Here is a 19,967-nt window from a genome sequence, read left to right as displayed (position 1 = left end):
GCACGGGGTTATTTTTCTGCCGCTATCCGGTGTTTGCTGTCGCATATGAGAGCTCTAATAAACCATTCATCAAAATACAAAAGTCTTTATTTATACCGAGAATTACGCGTTTCAGGAGCACGATGTTTCGAGTGGGACTATTTTAGTCGCGGAGGCAATCGGCTGTCGCGCTTCGGTCGTCTGGGCGGGGCCTCCCCTTTTTTCTAAAGTTGTATCCGACTGTAGTGACCCAAACGAATATACAACTTGGGGCACGGGCTCGGCGTAAGAGAGAGAGAAACGAAGAGGGAAAGGCAGGGAGGTTAACCAAGGACGTGCCCGGTTTGCTACCCTATACTTGGGTAGGGGGAAAGGATAAGAACAGACAGACAGGCAGACAGGCAGGCAGACAGACAGACAGACAGACAGACAGACAGACAGACAGACAGACAGACAGACAGACAGACAGACAGACGGGCGGACGGGTCAAAACCATTCGTCTTATCATCTGATGTGCTGATGTGTGGCAATATGTTATGTAAACGATCGTAAAGGAAGGTGCTGAAGTAGTCCTAGAGTCCCTTCGTTGTATTTACCTAAAACGATATGATGACGTTGTTCTACTACGCCGAGAAAAGACAACTGCGTCTCACGCCACGCTGAACGAGACAAGTGCTAGCAAACGGCTGCTTTTATTGCGTTTTCCTAAGACTACAGAAGTCTTGTACGCCTTTGGTTCTCTGTTGTCGTGGGGAAAAAAAAGAAGACAAGTACGCTTCGTTGTATCTACCAATACTACAAACGTAACTCCCATAGTAAAGCTGCCTTTACGGGTAACATCTTACCGTTTCATCTCTAATCCACGACGCAAACACGAACGAAGCATTTGGCTCGAGTCAACTTATGATTGCTCGCGAGGCGGTAGTTTGTCGTCGCTCGAAACATGCCGTAATTTCCGTGCCTCCGGACAGGCACGCAAACACGGGCCCCCCCGTGGGGCCAATCTTCGGGCGTCCAAGATTACGTCCGCGGGGGGCAAATGGACGGCTGGTGTACCCGAACGCACGTATAGGAAAAGAATATGAATGAAGAACACAAGTAGGCAGAAAAAAAGAAAGAAAAGAGAGAAACCGCGATTATGAGAGACAGAGTGGTGCCAAGCTGAGCCTTAATGCCCTGCCTGCGCTTCCGTTCCTCTCTGTCATACGGCGCTCCTCGCAGTTTGTGGCGCGTAGACGCAGCACAGTCTCGAAAATCTTGTTAGCCTAAAGGTTCGTAGGGGGCTTCCCCTCCCTCACCTCTTCTCAAGCGCTGCATCTGCCTCCGCTTTCTTCGGACGCGAGGTGGCAGAAGCGGCGGCGGCGGTCATTCGCTCACAGTCGATCGACTGAAATGCGGCGAAACGGGCGACGTCGAGCGTGACGCACTTGTGACGTCACCGAGAACGAGCGCGCCCCTTGGATCGAGACGAAGAAAAGGCAGAACACTAAGGCCATAGGAAAAAGAGGGGGAGGGCAGGGAGCGTCCCTTCTATAAACGAGCGACGTCTCCTTCTCCGTGCCTGTATTTTCGGCAGGCCGAGTACATAGCTGGAGGCCCCCGGTCTGCCCGGTGGAGTTGTCTTGCACGATCACGACGTGCAAGGAAGAATGAAGACGCTATAGGTGGTGCCAGCGGGGAACTCGGAAGGCGCCGCGGACGCAGGTGTGCGTTTTCTGCGGTGTCTATAAATAAGCGAACCCCTACATTGTGGGTGCCGGCCCTGATCAGCGCTCAGTCTATGTGATTGACTATGGAGAGGCGAACGAATAAAATAGGAAAGATGCTGCTCTCGTCGCGTCCTCTTAGCGGCTAGAAACGTGAGGAGGTTGCGACCCGATCAGTTTTCATTGTGGCTTGAAAAACTTAAGGCTTTTTCAACATGCGACAGCCTTTAGCTGTGTCACATGAAAGGATGGCGACACAAACTTAACGGCTATCTGGGCTGCTTTCCTTGCTTTGCTTTTTTTTTTTTTTTTGGAATCCCTTCAGCGATGGTCGAAGGGCATAGGGTATGAGATTTCGGCGCATGTTTAGAAATGTCGGTCTAACTGCGAGAACATCTTTTATGACGTTGTTTCCCTGGAACTTATCTTTTGTATGTATGTGGGGGGGGGGGGGGTTTGCTCGCAGATGAGCTATCTGGGTAAACATGAGGTTTATCGGGATGCCAAGTAAACGAGATAACAGAAATTGGAACAAGGCAAGAGCGGCATAAAATTGTTGACCAAGACTCCTTGAAAGGAAGAACTAGCGGATCAAGCGTGTATTTAAAGACGGAAACACTAGCTTTCCATCTTCCTTTCTCTCTCTTTGCTTTATTCGTTCCAGCTAGATACGATAAGATGGGATAAGAAAAGAACAGATTGGGTGAGAAAACAAACGCGAGTTAATGACATCTTAGTTGAAATCAAGAGAAAGAAATGGGGGGGGGGGGCATGGGCAGGACATGTAATGAGGAGGGAAGATAACCGATGGTTCATTAAGGATAACGGACTGGATTCCAAGGGAAGGGAAGCGTAGCAGGGGGCGGCAGAAAGTTAGGTGGGCGGATGAGATTAAGAAGTTTGCAGGGACGACATGGCCACAATTAGTACATGACCGGGGTTGTTGAAGAAGTATGGGAGAGGCCTTTGCCCTGCAGGGGGCGTAACCAGGCTGATGGTGATGATGAACAAGTCCAACCACGTAAAATGTAAGCGCGTCACCGTAGGTGCTTTCTACAGATGTTCCTGGAGAGCTCTCAGCTAACGCTGTCCGTGTTCTCTGATGTACGCCCATATGGCACTTTGTGTTTGTGTGTGTGGTAAAACTCGGTGTTTATCGCGTTTATTCGTTTTTCCGTAGTTTGTTGTGAGCTTGAACGCATAAAAGAAGCGGTGGTCATCCGTGAAAAAAAAAAGAAAAGAACACACACACAGCAGTAGCAGACCGTCATTAGGAGCGATACGTTATCTGACCTCCAGAGTGCGCTGTCCACTGCATTGGTTTATGTGGATCTTCATTCCAAGCTTAGAAAGATGGTAACGCACCCTGATATAGTTTGGCAGAACGACATCCAGAAAAAAAAAGACAAAATTTTGTTGCTGCCAACGCATCCGGCTTTGAATTGAAATAGGCACAAAACACTTCGCTATACGACTAACATATTGGTTACGTAAACTTCAAGCTTAGTGGTGAAGTCAGGAAATTTAACATCTTCTCGAATTACTTCCTCCGAAAACTTCCGCAATCATGTATACATGGGGCACACATGTAAGGGGAATCCATTTCAACCAATCCACTTATTTTTATTTAATAAAAGCACGAAAAGTAGGGACAACTTAAAGCATATACTGCGAAATTTTGCATGCGGCAAATTATCTGTACAACAAGTTATCTATGCAGTGGGGATGATTTGAATGCGCAAGATCAGTTATCACAAAAAGGAAAATCCTTGCTCTTTCTAAACGGCATAAGTTTAGCACTTATCTGGCCACTTTAACTTATTTTCCTTTTGCCATGATTATGAGGTTTAGCTCGACGTTCTTTGGGTGAACATTGCTTCTGACTTTGTTAAACTGGCTAAACCGCAGGCCATTCAACGAGACAAAGATTCTTGGACCATTGCCCATGCGTCGCAGGCTCAGGAAGCGACGCGGTCATTACTACAATTTATGAAATCGAATGAACTAAGCGACCGATTGTAGGTGTGATGGAGAGCCGCATGTGTTCGCACGGCTAGTGCCTCCCTTTCTCCCGTTTATTTCTTTTCATCCCTTAACCCCTTCTCCTGAGTAGGGTACGAAACCGGTTGCGCGTTTGGTTGACCTACCTAACTTTTGTTTCTCTCTCTCTTTCTCCTCATCCTGGTTTTTCTACACTTTTCTTTTTGTACTTAAGAAACTTCTTTGAGGTGTTTGCCAGTTTAACCCGTTTTCGCACAACAAGATTACTTATTTAAACGATATTCACCAGTATTTTCTCCCAGAGAAAAAGAGAGAGAAAAGTATACGATGACGCGTTTCTTTCTTTTGTCTATGCAGGGCTCGTGAAAATGGGGATCCACTGCGTGGCGGGCCGCAAAGTTGCCGTCAAGATCATCAATCGGGAAAAACTTAGCGAATCTGTTCTTCAAAAGGTATGGAACTCTGTAATATGCCCTTGTGTGCTCAACGAATTAACGCTTGTTTTCTAGAAGTTGTCGTGCACGCTCCCCCGTGAGTGTGACAGAAGTATGAGCCATCCTTAATCGTTTTTCTTTTTTTTAATTTCCAGGTTGAAAGAGAAATAGCTATTATGAAACTGATCGAGCACCCACACGTGCTTGGCCTCTACGATGTTTACGAAAACAAAAAATACTTGTAAGTACCATCTTATCCTAACGTGAAGAGCTTTCTTCCACTTCATTATCAATGCATTTATAAACATGAGTTCTGAATGTGATTAATCTGGCCTCTTCGCTTCGATTAATTACTGTGTATTCGGCTGTTCCTTATACCTAGTTCGGAAGAGCAAAATGGCATCTAAAATAAATGACTGAAATGGGCCTACAAACCTTGCTCTGCATTCTTTCTTTTTAGTTTGCTTGAATAAGCAGTTTAAACGCCAAGCAGTACTTATGTCTATGGTGGAAGCAAAAGAAAGACAAAAAAAATTGAAAAAAATTGAAATTGCTTGCGCGCCTTAATATTCGTTAGGTAGCACGAGTTTAATATGGCGTCTGGAACTGATTACCTTTAAAGGGGACAGCGTTATCCTTCCGAAGTAAAATAGAATCACGTGATAGGATAAGTACGTCAGGGTAAGCACAATAAAATGCGACATAATGATGCTAGTAAGGTGATTGAATATGAACGTTCTTTGCTTCCTTTTCCTGCTGTAGGACTTCCCTCATTTACGCTAAAATCGATACTTAGAATATGATTTATCTGTTTCACAAGCTTTAAACTTCTCGTAACTGTGTACGAAAAAAAAAAGAAAGAGCGGGCAGTGTTATGCCAGCCCCCCCCCCGCCCCCCCCACCCCTCTTACGCACGCACACCCTTAAGTCTTAGCTGTAATAGTAGTAATAGTAGCAATTGTAGTAGTTAGCAGTAGTAGTATTATCCACGTAATGTATTATTCGTAATATTATCCACGTCATCTGAGTATATGAATTCACGGCGGTGAGAAACTTGACCAACGCAAATAGTGCTCCCGTGTGTGCGCGGCGTAAACCGACGTCAAACCGACGTTTGAGATACATCTAAACGTATAGCTGAATGCGAACTTCGTCCCTGACACAGGGAAGCAAAAAAAAAGTGTAAAATATAAGTAAAATCAATTATTTTGCTCGCAATATCCTTCGCCCCACGAATGAGAAAGAAGTCGGAAATGAAAACTGAAAATTGAAATCACTCTTTCGCCATAGCCAAACAATAGAGCGCTTCTACAAATTCATGGCGCGGAATTGCTGCGCCGCGTGATCAAAGCGAGGAGGTCACATTTCATACTTCCTCGGAAGCCGCAAACTAATCGCCCTTCCAGCAGCTTTTACGCAACATCAGTTTTCCTGGCATACGTTTAACGTATTGCACACGCAGACCCAACTGGAGGTAATTACAAAAAGGTACGCTCAAGAGACGTGCTTGTAGAGAATCGGAGAAGAGTCGTATAAAAGAGACCTGGATGTTGGGCAAGTCCATTGTCGTAGCAGAACAGAGGACAACTTTACGCATAGTTGAGCTCTGAAGAGCACGCGGTACTGCCGCCAGCGACAGTGTTGTACCTTTCACCCGCGACGCCTAGAACCGGCAGGACCCGGTATCAAAGGCACCCGGCGGAGGGGCTTCACGGCCGAGCAAGCCGCACCTCCATAACTAGGAGGCGCGCTTTGGTTCGCTTCGTTATCTGCTACATCGATGCCGGACCGGACGCGGTCCTTCCAGGCGTGAAACTGTTCCCGGCGCTACGACGCAGCCAAGGCACGGTTTCGTATACGAGCCGTAGCGTGGCAGACGGCACCGGGCCGAAATTGAACTACGCGGTGACAGCTTTCCTTCGCGAAAGAAAAGGGCGAGACAAAATGTCGGGGCGCTGAGTAAGCCGTAGTAGAGTTATGAAACAACGCAGCCCGTCAGCTTATTGTCGGCGGAAAAAGCAGCCTGGCGAAAGCAGGAACTTGTGTTGTGGACTATTTTTGCTTCCGCGTTACCTTTGCATGGTTGGCTCTTGTATGTTTCAGGGGGGCCGCTTAACGGCAAGAGAAAGAAAGAAAGAAAGAAAGAAAGAAAGGAAGAAACTAAAAGCTGATATTTGGGTCCTATGAATGTAGGCACAAGAGCGTCGCATATTCCATGTTACAATTGCCTAGCGGTGGCGTAATTCAGGGACGGCGTTAACAAAGGACTTTCGCTCACAAGGGCAGTTTATGGTCAGTTGACAGCGGATCAAAATTTGCTTGAGGGGCCAGGTGACATTGCTCTGCATATATATTTTTGCAAACTGGCAGATTGAGAGAAAAGCGCGCGGTGAAGTACAACTACACTTCATTACGTATGCCTGCATCCTTAACGGTTTCTCTTCTTATTCTTTTTTTCCCTTTGTTAAAGCTATGCTGCGCAACTCAGTTTTCAATGCCTGCCGTTTGGCCAAGTCGGGGTCAACAGCGATGCCTGCGCTTGGGGTAACAAAGGGGTAGCCTAGGCCTCTGAGAGAGAGAGAGAGAGAGAGAGAGAGAGAGAGAGAGAAAATAAGGAAAAGAAAGGCAGGGAGGAGGTTAACGAGGCTGTGCCACACTTGCTATGTTGCACTCGGCGAGAGGAAAGCGGGAAGAAAAAGGAAGGGAGAAGGAAACTGATAACGCATGTGCGCACACACATAACGATCGATGCTTTCCAGGCAGTGGTTACAAGCACCTTATAGGTAACAGGAGTGCAAGTGTTCCCATATGATGTTGCTGTTCTTGCTACTCCTTACTCAGGCCACCCGAAGTCGCATCCACAGAATTCCTCTAACATTGCTTTTTGCAAATTATTCATCCCGGCAAGAGAACCTTAGGCGACGTTAACCGATCGCGAAGTGCGCTTATGTTAGATAAATTCCGCAAATCGGTCCCCTGCTTGTACTTTACACTTCAGAGAGCGCTTTTGACGCCGGAGTATCCGTCTGCCTGGCTGTCGCACGCGTTAAATGGACACATGAATATACGTGCTCTCTGACGGAAGCACAGCAAGAGGCGACATCTGCAAACTGTGTCACCTTGATCTCTGCTGGATATTTAATGATAGATCAAGCCTTTATTGCCGTCCCTTCGAACGCAACCCCGTCAATGCAAAAGAAAAGAAAAAAAAGGAAAAGACGTTAAATAAGAAACACTAGGAAATCCCACCACAACATTAGCTCACAAGTATTTGCGCTTGTGCTAAGAGTTCGCCTCCATCTGCTCAGGTTTAGTTTGTAGCGAGCACGCAAGCGGTGAGCACACCGTAGGTGTCGGTGCTTGAATATAGGAAAGTGTTCCAGGACACACGACCAACGCTAGTGTCCACATCCGTGGTTTGGTTTTGTTGCAGCGAATTTGGCTACGGTCACCTTCCCAAGGACCCCCGCACACTTTGCTGCCTCTGAGCATGAACACAATCCGCGAATTTGTTTTTTTACTTGCGATTTCAGACTTCGTTATTGTTTCAAGTTCAGGTACAAAGAAAGACATGAATTTAGGAGGTTTATGCGCGTTTAGGAGATTTATTTCTTACTCCTAATCTGCCGTTTTCCTAGGTACCTCATACTGGAACACGTGTCTGGTGGGGAACTATTTGACTACCTGGTCAAGAAGGGCCGCCTGACGCCAAAAGAAGCTCGGAGGTTTTTTCGACAAATAATCTCTGCGCTAGATTTCTGCCACAGCCATTCCATATGGTGAGTAGCTCGATGTTAGCCGAGCGTCGATTAGCACGAGTGCGTGAACACCTGCATGTCGACGTTGGAAAATTTCATGCGAAAACGTGGCGCTTAACGCAGCAAGATCAATAACAAACTATTGCACGCCTATACTTCAGTGTGAAGCAACCGACTGGAAATAAGATAAGTAAACGAGAAACGTAAGAAATGTAGCGTATATATATTTCTTTAATTGTGATGCAGATTATTTTATAAGACTTTAAATACAGCTCGGCGAGCTCGTTTTCTTTTTTTTTTCTTTACTTCTTTCATTGCATCTGTGCCACAGCTTATCGTCTGGACAAATCACGCGCTCACAATAACAGAGCTATCAGTTATTTATGCTTCTAACTGCGGCAGCTTAAATGAACACGAAACAAAATATTTATATTAAGCTATAATGTTTAACCACACTTATAAAATAGCAGAGAGATCAGTATTATCTTCAATCAGACACAAACGCGACGGAGGAGTGGCAATGCCACTGTAATATTTCCTCCATGGGCCCACGTTACATGAAATGCTTTCTTTTTTTTTTTTGTAGCTTCTGCCGGAGTCTAGGTCTTTATCAGAAAAAAAATAATTATATTCAATTGGGAAATGGAGAATGGCTCTACTTCGAAACGTTTATATCCCTTACCACACAGAAATGAGGCCAAGTGTTAAAAAATAATGTGAAATCTGTGAAATCATACTGAGATAGTCATCACCTTGGTTTGTACAAGAAATTCAGAAAGGAAGCTTCGCTACTGCTTGGCCTATGTTTCCGAGGCCAATAATCAGTCTTCGTTCGCTGAAAATCCAAAGTCGTTAAAAAAAATTCACCGACGATTACGATACTCTCTAATGCGAAATTTGATCGCAGCTCTATACGTGTTTTCATTTCGCGATATGCTGAGGCAAAGGATTTTAGAGTGATATGTAGCAGTGTCGGTGATCGTCGAAAATTTGGTCAGAGAATCAAGCGCGTCGGCTTTTATACGTGACTCGTCGAAGGCTCCAGTATAATCAATGGTGCCGCTTGGCACCAGTGGTTTCACTAGTTTCCGCATGACACCAGTTTCGCACGAGCACGTCACTGAAGGGGCCGCTCTCAATGGTCTCGGCCGTCAGCCCCTCACGTTTTTCAACTGCCGCTTCGCGTTCGCTCTTTCATTTTTCGCTTTGCTCATTCGCCCACATACGCCGCCGCTCGCCGCAGGATTGGGTCATTAAGAGCTGCGCTCTGAAGATACTCTGCCAGACTAGATGGGTTGGATGTTTCTCTTTTGTGTTCCTGAAAACTGTCTAGTGTTTGAAGCTCAGCGCGAAATTTTGAATACACGCACTATTGCCACGTTGTGGTGACGTTGGAAAACACAGCAGCAAAAACGGTGAATCACGAAACTAACTCTTTAGTGGTCGAACCTGTCACCACAACAACAAGTGACACTCAAAGCACTACGATGGCGGCGAGCACAGTCGGCGATGATCGGAAAATATGATCTGCGGGTCAAGCGCGCCGGCCATTATACGCTCGTCGAAGGTTCCAGCGTAATCGCTGGTGCCCGCCTGCCTCCCAGAAAGTACTAAACAGTTCATGTCGCGCATACAATCTGATTACACAAGGTTCGGCGAGAACATACACAACACATAGAATCAACGGTAACGTTTGAGTAAGTTCCAATTATACAGGCGTGTCTTGCGCTGAGCGATAACCTGAAGTTCTTAGCGGGTGAGATGCAGTCACTGAGAAAAGGATAGATAAGTACACGTGTCACTATTACATAATTTTCGTTTACTGACAGAAGCAACTATTCCTATGGAACAGAACCTTTGAATAACGCGCTCACTCTTGCCTTATTTTCCGATCACACTGTGTAGCCCGATTCACACCAATGTGTGTGGAACGACGCTGTAGCCAGCCTGTTCTCACATATATGAACAAGTACACAATGTGCTGCGAGTTCATCGTTTCTTCTGCTATTAGAGGGTAACACTTCACTTCCTTTGGAAGTATACTGAAATGCGTCGTTCATAATGAATCCAGTGTTTTGTCCCACAAGCCTGGCATTTAGTAACAAGTCATTCATAAAGATGAGCCTTAGCGCTTCATCTGAGCATTTGTGAAGCTCCAGACTCTAATGCGACCTGTCCTATTTCAGCCACAGGGACCTCAAACCGGAGAATCTATTATTGGACGAGAAAAACAACATTAGGATAGCGGATTTTGGCATGGCTTCCCTACAAATGGAAGGGTCGATGCTGGAGACGTCCTGCGGGTCACCTCACTACGCCTGTCCAGAAGTCATACGGGTGAGTACTTGCAGCAGATTTTGGAGCGGCATGGTACATATAATATGCATTCGGTCACGTGTGGAACAAAATAGAATGTTCTTCACGGGCAAACCTCCAGTTTATTACATCAAGCTTACATGCCCATGATTATGTAGTTCAAGCTTTGATATCTCTTTCTCTTAAGAATTCCCTGCGCAAAGACATGCTGTTGCAGGTGGAAAAAAAATAAATTACAAAAATAAATGAAAAAGAAAAGAGTTATATACAAATACCCCTACAGTACTATTCAAGTACTTCATCAGTGATTGTCTCAGCCCCTTCTCCGGAACAAGTTAATAAACCGTCTCTCTCTGAATAAAGGTATATAAATACCCATCCTTTAAATGTATAATTGTTTCTTTTACTCCGATATTTAATTGGAATAATTTCTTACGCAGTTAATTTTCAGTTCTGTTTGGCTCAGTCGAATACGACAGGGGCTAACCAAAATATCGACGTGGCACATGATTACAGCAGTACAATTTAAACTTCAGAACTGGGATCAGGCAGAAAACACCGTGACCGAAGATCTTGTTTTGGTGGAAAGTGAGACTGCAATCTTTTAATTACTGGCAGAATGTTGCATATACCAGGAAAATTTACTTGAATGCGTATTGTCGTTTACCAGTTATCCGGTAGGTTTTACTTTCACGTAATTAGGCGTCACCCGTCATATTAAAGACAACAGCGCCTTTAGTACTAAACATTACAGTAATAATGCATCACACAACCTCATTAGTGTCAGCGTAGTGCCGTGCGAAGCAGGACAAAGGACACACAAGAGCGCTTCGCGCTGCACCACACATCGTCACGCAAAATCAACTTTCTCAAACCATCACCCTTCTAATTATTGCCCGTCAGAAGTATTTGTTTTATTTTTCCCACTCAAGCTTCCATCAATAACAGTGACCCTCCTCCGGAACAGTGAAAAAAGTTCTACCGCAAGCCATGTGATGAAGAAAAATTCATGAAAGGGATGGCTTCGTTGAACTATAGCTTTTCGTGGCAGCCGCATGCTACACTTAGGTGGACTCTTACTGTCGTTTATTTTTTAATCCTGCAGGTGCACTTCTTTCTTCTCATCAGTAATGAAGAAGCACAGTAGTACAACGTAAAAGAAACAATAATCAAGAGGAATCCTAAACTTCAAACAGCAAGAAACGGATGAGTCTATTGCTTTCTAAAGTCATAATTGCGATAGCTACCGGATCCCCCAATATCCAGATCTCCTATCTGGAATTTGATCGTTGGATATAAGGATATGAGTGTTCTATGTTGTTGCAATGGTGCCGTGCCAAGATTAATGCAGATGCGCGAAAACTTTGGATTATTAGTCTTGCTGATGTCATCGGTCGGTGGAATTATACTATACAAGTAAAGGAAGCATTTAAAAAAGATCGTGGTAAATCACAGGGAAGATCTTCACATTATTGTTATCTTTTGTGGGACTTAATAATTATTTGTTTTGCTCTCCTTCATCTCCAGGGTGAAAAGTACGATGGCCGAAGAGCGGACGTGTGGAGTTGCGGGGTTATTCTTTATGCTTTACTTGTGGTGAGTAATAGTACTGATGGAGTCCGAATTTTGTGCTCATCGAATAGACGAAGTTAACAGATTTATCTCACTAAGACAATATTTCAGAACTGACGAGCTGATGTTGCGGAATAGGCAAATTACGTTTCATTCAATAGTACCCTAGAACAAGTGACATGCTGCGTACATAAGCTCTCCAAACTGCTAGTTTGAGAAGCCTGATACTTTTGTTTTAATTCACTGCGGTAATATCATGCCGATTTAGGCAATTGAGATGTTTGATGAGAGTTACACCCAGTGACTCAAGGTATCGGGGGGGGGGGGGGGGGTTCTTGTGGCACTTTATGGATTCAATGCCATGCGTAAAATGCCTTTAATTTTATAGGTGCGCCACCGGAACAACCCTGCGTGGCGTCTGTGCCGAACCGACTGCTACCATATCATTGGTTTTTCTGAAACGTGTCCAATCTGGTCCGCACATGTGTCCTTTCGTCTTCCTTTCTTTTTTTTTTTCTTTCTTTTTTCTTTCTTTTTGAGAAAGATTGTGAGAGGACTACTGTAACTCACCGCATCGTTCAACTGGCTCATAGGAGGGCGGTGGCACTTGACACCACCTTCCCAGGAGGCGTCGAAGATGCCACAAACCAAGCACCAGCTGCAAAACGCATTGCGCGATGTAACTTAGTGGTTAACGTTTTCGACTCAATTCGACACCCCTTGGCACTAGTGGGCAAAAAATTGTTTGTCTATACGATGAGAATTCCTGAAGAATCGACACCCGGAGCCACGACATAACAGGGTAATGGTTATCGACAATAACAAAAAAAAACTTTTCACATGTGTGCCAATTAGAGCAACTCGTACATACAAGGCAGCCAAGCTCTACACGGAAGTTCTCAGACCCTTCAGAAGTCCCGTATGTCAGTTTTGCTAGTGCACCAATTTAGTCCAATACGTGGCAAAGTTTTTCGAAGTCCTGGGGAGTTCCACAACGAAAACCATTGTGTAGCTCCTTTTAACGACTTCGCTGTGATATTCAAAGGGCAAAAGATATTGGCAATCGTGAAGAAACGAAACATCATCTAACAGCGACGTTGTAAAGTGCTCAGTACGCGTCTAGCTCTAGCTGGGTGAGCTGGTTACGCGTGATTGTTTGTAGCAAAAGCGAACACTTCAGCAAAGCGTGATTCGAGACAAGGTTAGATTAGATTATAACGCGATTATAGACGAACGCGATAAATGGCAGGGTTTTTACAAGTTGCAGTAGAAGAACTCCGTACGTTTGAATTCCATGGATGCAAGCTAGTAAAAATGTTTTTTTTTTGTTACAATATTTTGGTGTACAAGTACCTTTGCCTTCATACCCTAATGGAAAGCAACCTAGAGCATGGCTTTGACTTCAATCTGTGAGCCATAGCTGATAAAACACAGCGGCATGCAGGCAAATGTAGTACATGCAGCGTCGCTGTCTTCGATGTGTTTATTTTGTTTTAGAACTATGTCGCACGTGCATAATTCACACGCATATATACGTTGGACATGTGACTAACTTGGTGTATAAAGTGTTGCACCGACTATGAACCAAAATGAAATAAGCGCCGCTATCTTGGCAGGTTCTATTCAGTATCGTGACTATGCCATTTTGTCACAGTGTTAAGGTTCAGCTTGCATACAACAAAACTGTAGTGTAAATGTATTCGACGTCGCACTAGGGAGGAACGAAGATACGAACGCACGCAGTAGAGAAAGAACGAAAGCAATATGGCGGCGTTAGAAAGGGTGTTGAAGATCGTAACACCAAAGAATCAAACCATAAGTGATTTCTACACGTCGATTTTAGATGCAAATTATAGAAAAGCTGTTTCTAAAAGACATGATAAAAATTTTGAACAGGCATAAACTGCAAAAAAGCGAGTGGCTATGATCACGCCAACAGAAAATGGAGCTGAGGAAAGCACAGAAGAAGTTAACTGCTAGTTTTGGTGAAATGTATAATCAACTATGAAACATGAGTAAATATGCAGATAGCAAAAAAATAAAAAGGACGATAAGAGATACGAAAAAAAGAAAGGCACCTTGCTGCCTGTCAGCACCGAAAATATGAGCGCGTGTGAGTTGCTGGCTTCGTGTGTTTATAATCGAAGCTCTTACTTTAAAGAAATTACGCGTTTGCACAGGTTTCTTTCTTTGAGCCGTAGTGTCAAATTTATCTGGTTGTAATTTGCCAACAGCGAAGGCGCTAAGTGTAGGTCGCAAGTTGAGCGTGAAATTTTTCACCTCAGGGCTTCTACGTAATGACGATGACAGGTGTCGCCTTCGTTTTCAGTCGAAATAAAGGCGTGCTCGCAGAGTATCTGATGCACCGACGATCTTCGCAGGGTGCCTTACCATTTGACGACGACAATTTGCGCCAGCTGCTGGAGAAGGTGAAGCGTGGCGTGTTTCACATTCCGCACTTCGTTCCGCCCGAGTGCCAAGACCTGCTGCGGGGCATGATCGAGGTGAACCCCGAGAAGAGGCTTACGGTGAGTACGCGGGCCAGGGCTACAGAAAGTGATTATGCCTCACGCATGCGCTCCCTCAAGAACACACTTTCCAAGAGTCCGCATTGCGCTTGTTGACAAGAGTCGCGTTACATAACTATTATATAAACAAGAAAGACGTTCGCAGCAGGATGGAGACTTGAAGATGGAGACATAGTCCCCCTTTAATGGTGTCACCGGCAACTTTTTTTCGCATGATAGTAACAATAATAATAGAAATATTGTAAGATAGGAAGAAACAATGTCGCCGTACAAGAATCAACAACACCTTCTTGCATACAGTTCGTAGTGACGATAATAAAAGGCGAGGACAAGTTTAACCACACTTTATGGTGTCTTCGTCAGAGGCCCGAAGACAAGTTCCTTTGCTGAAACGTTGGCTCTCTTGTTTGACCAGTGTGCATCGCATAAAGGTCACATGCAAAGCCCTACCACCTCTCATCCCATTTCTCAAGCTTTTTCTTTCTGTGGATTTTCTAGCTTAACCTATTTTTTTACGTCTCTATATTATTACCAGCCCTATACAGTGACGTTTTGATTTGTCGTGGATGCCAGGCACGTAGTGTCATTCTTACGCCATTTACGATATGATCGCCGGCGTCTTACGGTGCGCTACGCGTCGTAATTTTGAGCGCATGATGACATCGAACAGCCCGCACTTTTCGTGACAGCTGTGAGATATTAAGCAATAGAAATTTTGCTACACACGCGCCATTTGAACCAGTCGCGTATTTGCTGCAACAGCTTAGAAATGCATAAGTTTATCATGTTGTTTTCGAGTAAGTTACCATGTATTCTATCATCCTCTCTTATCGTAACGGTGGGCAGGGCTCATTAGTTTTTTTTAAGCTGCTACAGCTCACTTAATAATAGGGGATAGGATCATGGTGAGGGCGCTGAAGTACAATAATTGTTTAGGAAGTATATTCGAAGGTCATTCTAGAAGCCATGACTGGAAAATAACCTTATGTTTTATCCTGGATAGCATATTTAGCACCAATGGACAAGAACAGAAGTGAGGCGGTGACAGCAGAATCCGCTAACTTCAGCAATTTATTCACATAATGAACACATTTGCGGCTGCGCTCTTTTGTTTGATAGTTCTGTGATTTTGGCCAGAGATAAACATGTGCGCCAAATTATTCACGCGCATGATATATTCTCGCAGTGGTCAAAGCTGTGTAAGCACTCTGTGTATAGAACTGTTAGATTAAAAAAAGCGGTCTTCTTGCAAAACTCAGTTTGACGTATTGATCAGGTGTGCAGCTACTGTGCGTGGCGTATAACGGTAGTTCTTTCTGCGAATATGGTGTTCAAGTTAGCGCATTGTGTTGTCAGCGTCTCCCTTCTGTCCTCGTCCGCTGGCGCTAAATATCTTATCCGGGTTAGAGTACTAACGTGCCCAACATACTTCAGCCTTACAAATTAATTAGCTTTCGTTGTAACCCCAGTTGATCCCTCGCGTATCATGTGCAAGCCAACAGTTCATGCTTTTTTACGTAACGCTTCGAAATCATACACGAAATGTAAAGCGCGTTCATATATCCAACTTAACAGTCTAACAATTTTCAAGCATAACTGCACGTGCGTATCTTTCTTCCAGGCCCAATATTACAGTGAAACAATGGTCTTATCCGATGGAAGCTCAATGTAGTACAATATGCTTGGCACTCTTGGCGTTTTCCCGTTTAGCTAAGAACGCAGGACTGTGTGCACGCGCGCTCTGTCCGTTTCTGTATTTCAAGAAGTGTACTGTGTGACTACAGTCTGAGCATCATCTGCGCTTCCTTCATGAGAAAGTTCATGAGAGAGGTCATGAGAGAGTTCATGAGAGTTCATGAGAAAAGGCACATCAAAGCTACTACCACTCACAAAAAATAACTACTCGGATAAAAGCAAACAATGAAAACAAAGTCGCAATCCGACGAATTACTCACAGCTGTCGAGAACACTCTCGTAAACAGATAACGCCTACAAAAAAATTAATAAGAAAAAAACTGGTAGACAAACAAACTTCAGTACTACAGGCGAAAAAAAATATCGTTATCAAAGAGCAATCTTCAAATTACAGTGAGAAACTGAGAGCTCCGGTGGGGGCAGTGTCTTCATATATAAATGGACACTCTTGGCCCGTCTGGATGCACTTCGCATCGGCTTACTGATCATCAAAAGCGGAATCAAAGCTCCTCCGTCCAATAGGGAACGTGCTTTCATCCGTTCAAAAACTCGGCGTATCGTGTTACAGCGTCTAGCTCTGGAACTGAGACCAAAACGAGATGGGAAACGTCACACAAGTAAAACAAAAAAAAAGAAGGAGTGTTGCTAAGAAAGGCAAAGTAAGGAGAAGGTTTCTCGTACCAATACACAGTCAACCCATCATTATGAGCGAGTTGTCGCGCTGGCGAAGAGCTATTTTTATGCTCCGGTTTCATAATACGCATCAAGTTCACGCTTCGAAAAACAAACAAAGAGGCTTCCGCCGTAGCAGCTCACCGCTTCCTGAATGGGCGCTCACGAGTTATTTGCTTTGATTGCTCGCCGTAACATTTATACGAAGCCTCCGTTTTCGTAGCGTGTGTGTGCGCGCTCTGAACCACAGCAGGGCACATCAAGGCTACTGTGCATATTCTGAGGGCATCGACAAATATTTCACGAGTGGGAGTAGACTAAACGAAAGGGCTTTCTATTTGCGCAGATGCTCTTCACTGGGCACTCAACGACGGAAGCTTATCCCTGCTTTCTCTTCGTAGCGCTACAATATCTAGCTCAGTGCGATAGGCACTTGTAAGGTTCCTCAAGTTTAATTATATTGTTTTGATGCGCCGCATCAAAATTGTGTCTGTCTGATTTATGTTCATTCTTTATACAGAAAGGGGAAAAAATAAACAAAACAGGGCTCTGATGAATTCGCCAGGTTGTATAACCTGTACAAACTTTTGAGATTTCCACGAGGAGCAGCGCAACAGACACAAAAAGAGAGATAAAATAATATTTTACAACAGAAAGTTTACAAGGAGAGAACAAGCTGAACACACGATAAAGCCTACAACAATAAAAAGCATATCGTGCATTTCTAAGCGCTGAAAGACGCAAACAAGAGGAACACGTGACAGCGTTTATAACAACTGTCTTTCATTCAAAGCCAGATATAAATGACCGCACTCATTATTGAGCTCTAAGTGCCTATCTTCCGCGGAATCAAAACAAAACTGGTTTGTTTCTCAAAAAAAAAAAAAAGCGACCCGCCGTGGTTGCTTAGTGGCTATGGTGTTGGGCTGCGAAGCATGAGGTCGCGGGATCAAATCCCGGTCACGACGTCCACATTCGATGGGGGCGGAATGCGAAAACATCCGTGTGCGTTAAATAACCCCGGGTGGTTCAAATTATTTCGGAGGCGCTCACTGGTGGGCCTCATAATCAGATCGTGTTTTGGCACGTAAAACCCCATAATTTAATTATTTTAAACAACAAAACAGAGGAAGTGCTGACACGCGTACCTTCTTGTCCTGTGAGTTCTTCCTTTCTTACTACTTATTATCGGAATATAATAAGTATGTCAGCAGTGCATCTGTTTTCGTGTAGTGAAAGGACATATAAGATATCTCGAATTCAGCTAAATGATAGGCACGAGGAGGAAGATAAGGCGTAAATATATTTGTCTCATCTTCAAGAAATGAAAATTGTTATAAGTGCTTACGTGTGTCGCCTGTCGTTCTCTTACTTTAAACCTTTTTGGCCAAAGTTACCCAAAAAATCTGAAGTATACAAAGCGTGAAGAACATACTATGTATACCGCACACACACACATGCACACGCACAGGCAAGTACAAACGCACACACAAACGCGTGCATGCGCGCAAACGCGCACAAACATCCGCCATCACTACCGGCAAGCGTGCTTCTCCCTACAAGGCTCTCTACTGTGGAGAAGCCAGTTCAAGAAAGGCGCGTCTAGCTCACGATTGCACGTTGCCGCCGTGAGACGAGTTGTATATCTAGTGGCAATGGTAGGCGCACCATTAGTTTCCTCCCCCTTCCCCCAGGCAAACGTGCAGCTTAAAGTAAGGAGAATCGTCTGGAACGATAACGTCGACGGTGACGTGCCTACGACCGCATGACGGGCAGGACGGACGCAGACAGGAAAGCGAGTTGTGAGCTTTGAACCACTGTTGCAATAATAAGGGCTTAAAATGTTGATCAAGATGTTGAAAATTTGTAGTATCTGGTCACACGCAACATTTTGGTTTTGGGGAACACGAACAGTAATTTTCTATACCAGTATTTGATTACATATACGTAAAGATTCAACGACAATTCAGACAACGGTACCGAACCTTTTTTTTTTCTTTTTTTCTTTTTTTCTGTAAGAGGTGCACCAATTCTTGAAAGGCACTCAACAAACGCTTTGGCGTCGATGTAAACAATGGCATTGGGTTTGCTTTTCTTGCAATCAGCGGGTCGTTTGCAAAGGAAGCAATACTTTCAGGCCTCGTGGATTCTTGTTTCCTAATATTTTACTTTCTCGCAGAAATTCTTCGCAGTGGATTTTTCTCAACCACAGAAAAAATTTTTATTTCATACCAGCGGACGCTTAATGCTGTTTGAGTGCAACTCCTGCAAGAAAAAATGGCAGCGCTAGCAGACGAACCTGGCTGAAATGTGCCTGAAATAGGTGCTGAGCAAAGAAACTGTATTGTCGCAATAGGGTTGGCAATCGTGCCCACCAGCGCAGGCAGATCGTATCGCGCGGTTTCAGCAGCAGCAGTACTAGAGGCATTATAGGAAACGCCGCGTCGAACGAAGCAGTATTTCCTCATTACTCCTAGTTCTCAGACTGTCGCCTTTCACCTTCAGGTGCCGGACTCGAAATATAGAAGCAGAGAAAACGGTCGGAGAATTCTACGAAACTTGTCTCGGCCGGTCCGATCCGGAGTCGTTTTATGGGAGCGCCGCGGTTCCGCCCTTGCGGACAGAGGCGAGAGTGGGGGATGCGACCGCTGCTACCCCGATACGCGATGTGAAAGCACCCCAACTTCCGCTCCCCGCGTAAGCCGCCAGTCTCCGGCGAGAGCGCACGAAACGGCGGCGTCGATATCGATCCGTCGACGGCGCCAACGAGGCGCCGGTATTGTGGCGCCATCCCTCGACGCGCCCTCGAAGAGGCAGCGGCCGCCGTTTTGGAGAAATCGAGAGAGGCTGAGCGATGACGAGAGAAAGAGAGAGGCAGGGGCAACGTCAGAAGACCAGAATAATAGCGGAAAATGATTGCGGAAAATGGGAAACCGAAAGTCGATGGTATGCGGAGTGAGGAAATTTTATGACAGAGGGGATGTGAGCAGACAGCGAAAGAGAAGTCAATGCCGGAAATGAAGGGAAGGCACATGGGAAGGCAGAAGGAATGTGTCGCAATGTGGTCAGACGAAATGCGCAGACGGAGTCAGCGATCTCGGTGGCGAGGGAAGCCGTTTTCATCGGCTCTGGGAAGCCGACTCGCGGCGTTACTTCTTTATTGATGCAAGAGGCGAGGCATCTGGTAGGGACGTATGCCCAGTTCCCGCAACCATTGCCTTGTCGTTTCAGCTGGGCGTCTTAATTCCATGGCCTGCTCACTCGTTATAACGATCTTTCACAATTTTTTTCCCTGTTCACTTGTTT

General features: G+C 44.9%; 1 protein-coding gene across 2 annotated transcripts in view; it reads left to right on the top strand.

The window, feature by feature from the left end:
* The window catches only part of sff (BRSK family serine/threonine-protein kinase sugar-free frosting), a 145,482-nt gene that overhangs the window by 86,384 nt on the left and 39,131 nt on the right, over positions 1–19,967 (top strand). For both annotated transcript variants that reach the window (XM_075689416.1, XM_075689415.1), the window contains exons 2-7: positions 4,044–4,138; positions 4,276–4,361; positions 7,759–7,899; positions 10,065–10,215; positions 11,722–11,790; positions 14,148–14,294. In XM_075689416.1, the coding sequence (XP_075545531.1) occupies positions 4,044–4,138; positions 4,276–4,361; positions 7,759–7,899; positions 10,065–10,215; positions 11,722–11,790; positions 14,148–14,294 (689 nt within the window). The remainder of the gene's footprint in view (positions 1–4,043; positions 4,139–4,275; positions 4,362–7,758; positions 7,900–10,064; positions 10,216–11,721; positions 11,791–14,147; positions 14,295–19,967) is intronic.

The sequence above is a fragment of the Dermacentor variabilis genome, chromosome 4 (assembly GCF_050947875.1).
Source record: "Dermacentor variabilis isolate Ectoservices chromosome 4, ASM5094787v1, whole genome shotgun sequence".
NCBI classification, from domain to species: domain Eukaryota; kingdom Metazoa; phylum Arthropoda; class Arachnida; order Ixodida; family Ixodidae; genus Dermacentor; species Dermacentor variabilis.
Note: the sequence above shows the minus strand (reverse complement) of the source record. Positions and strands in the feature narration are given on the sequence as shown.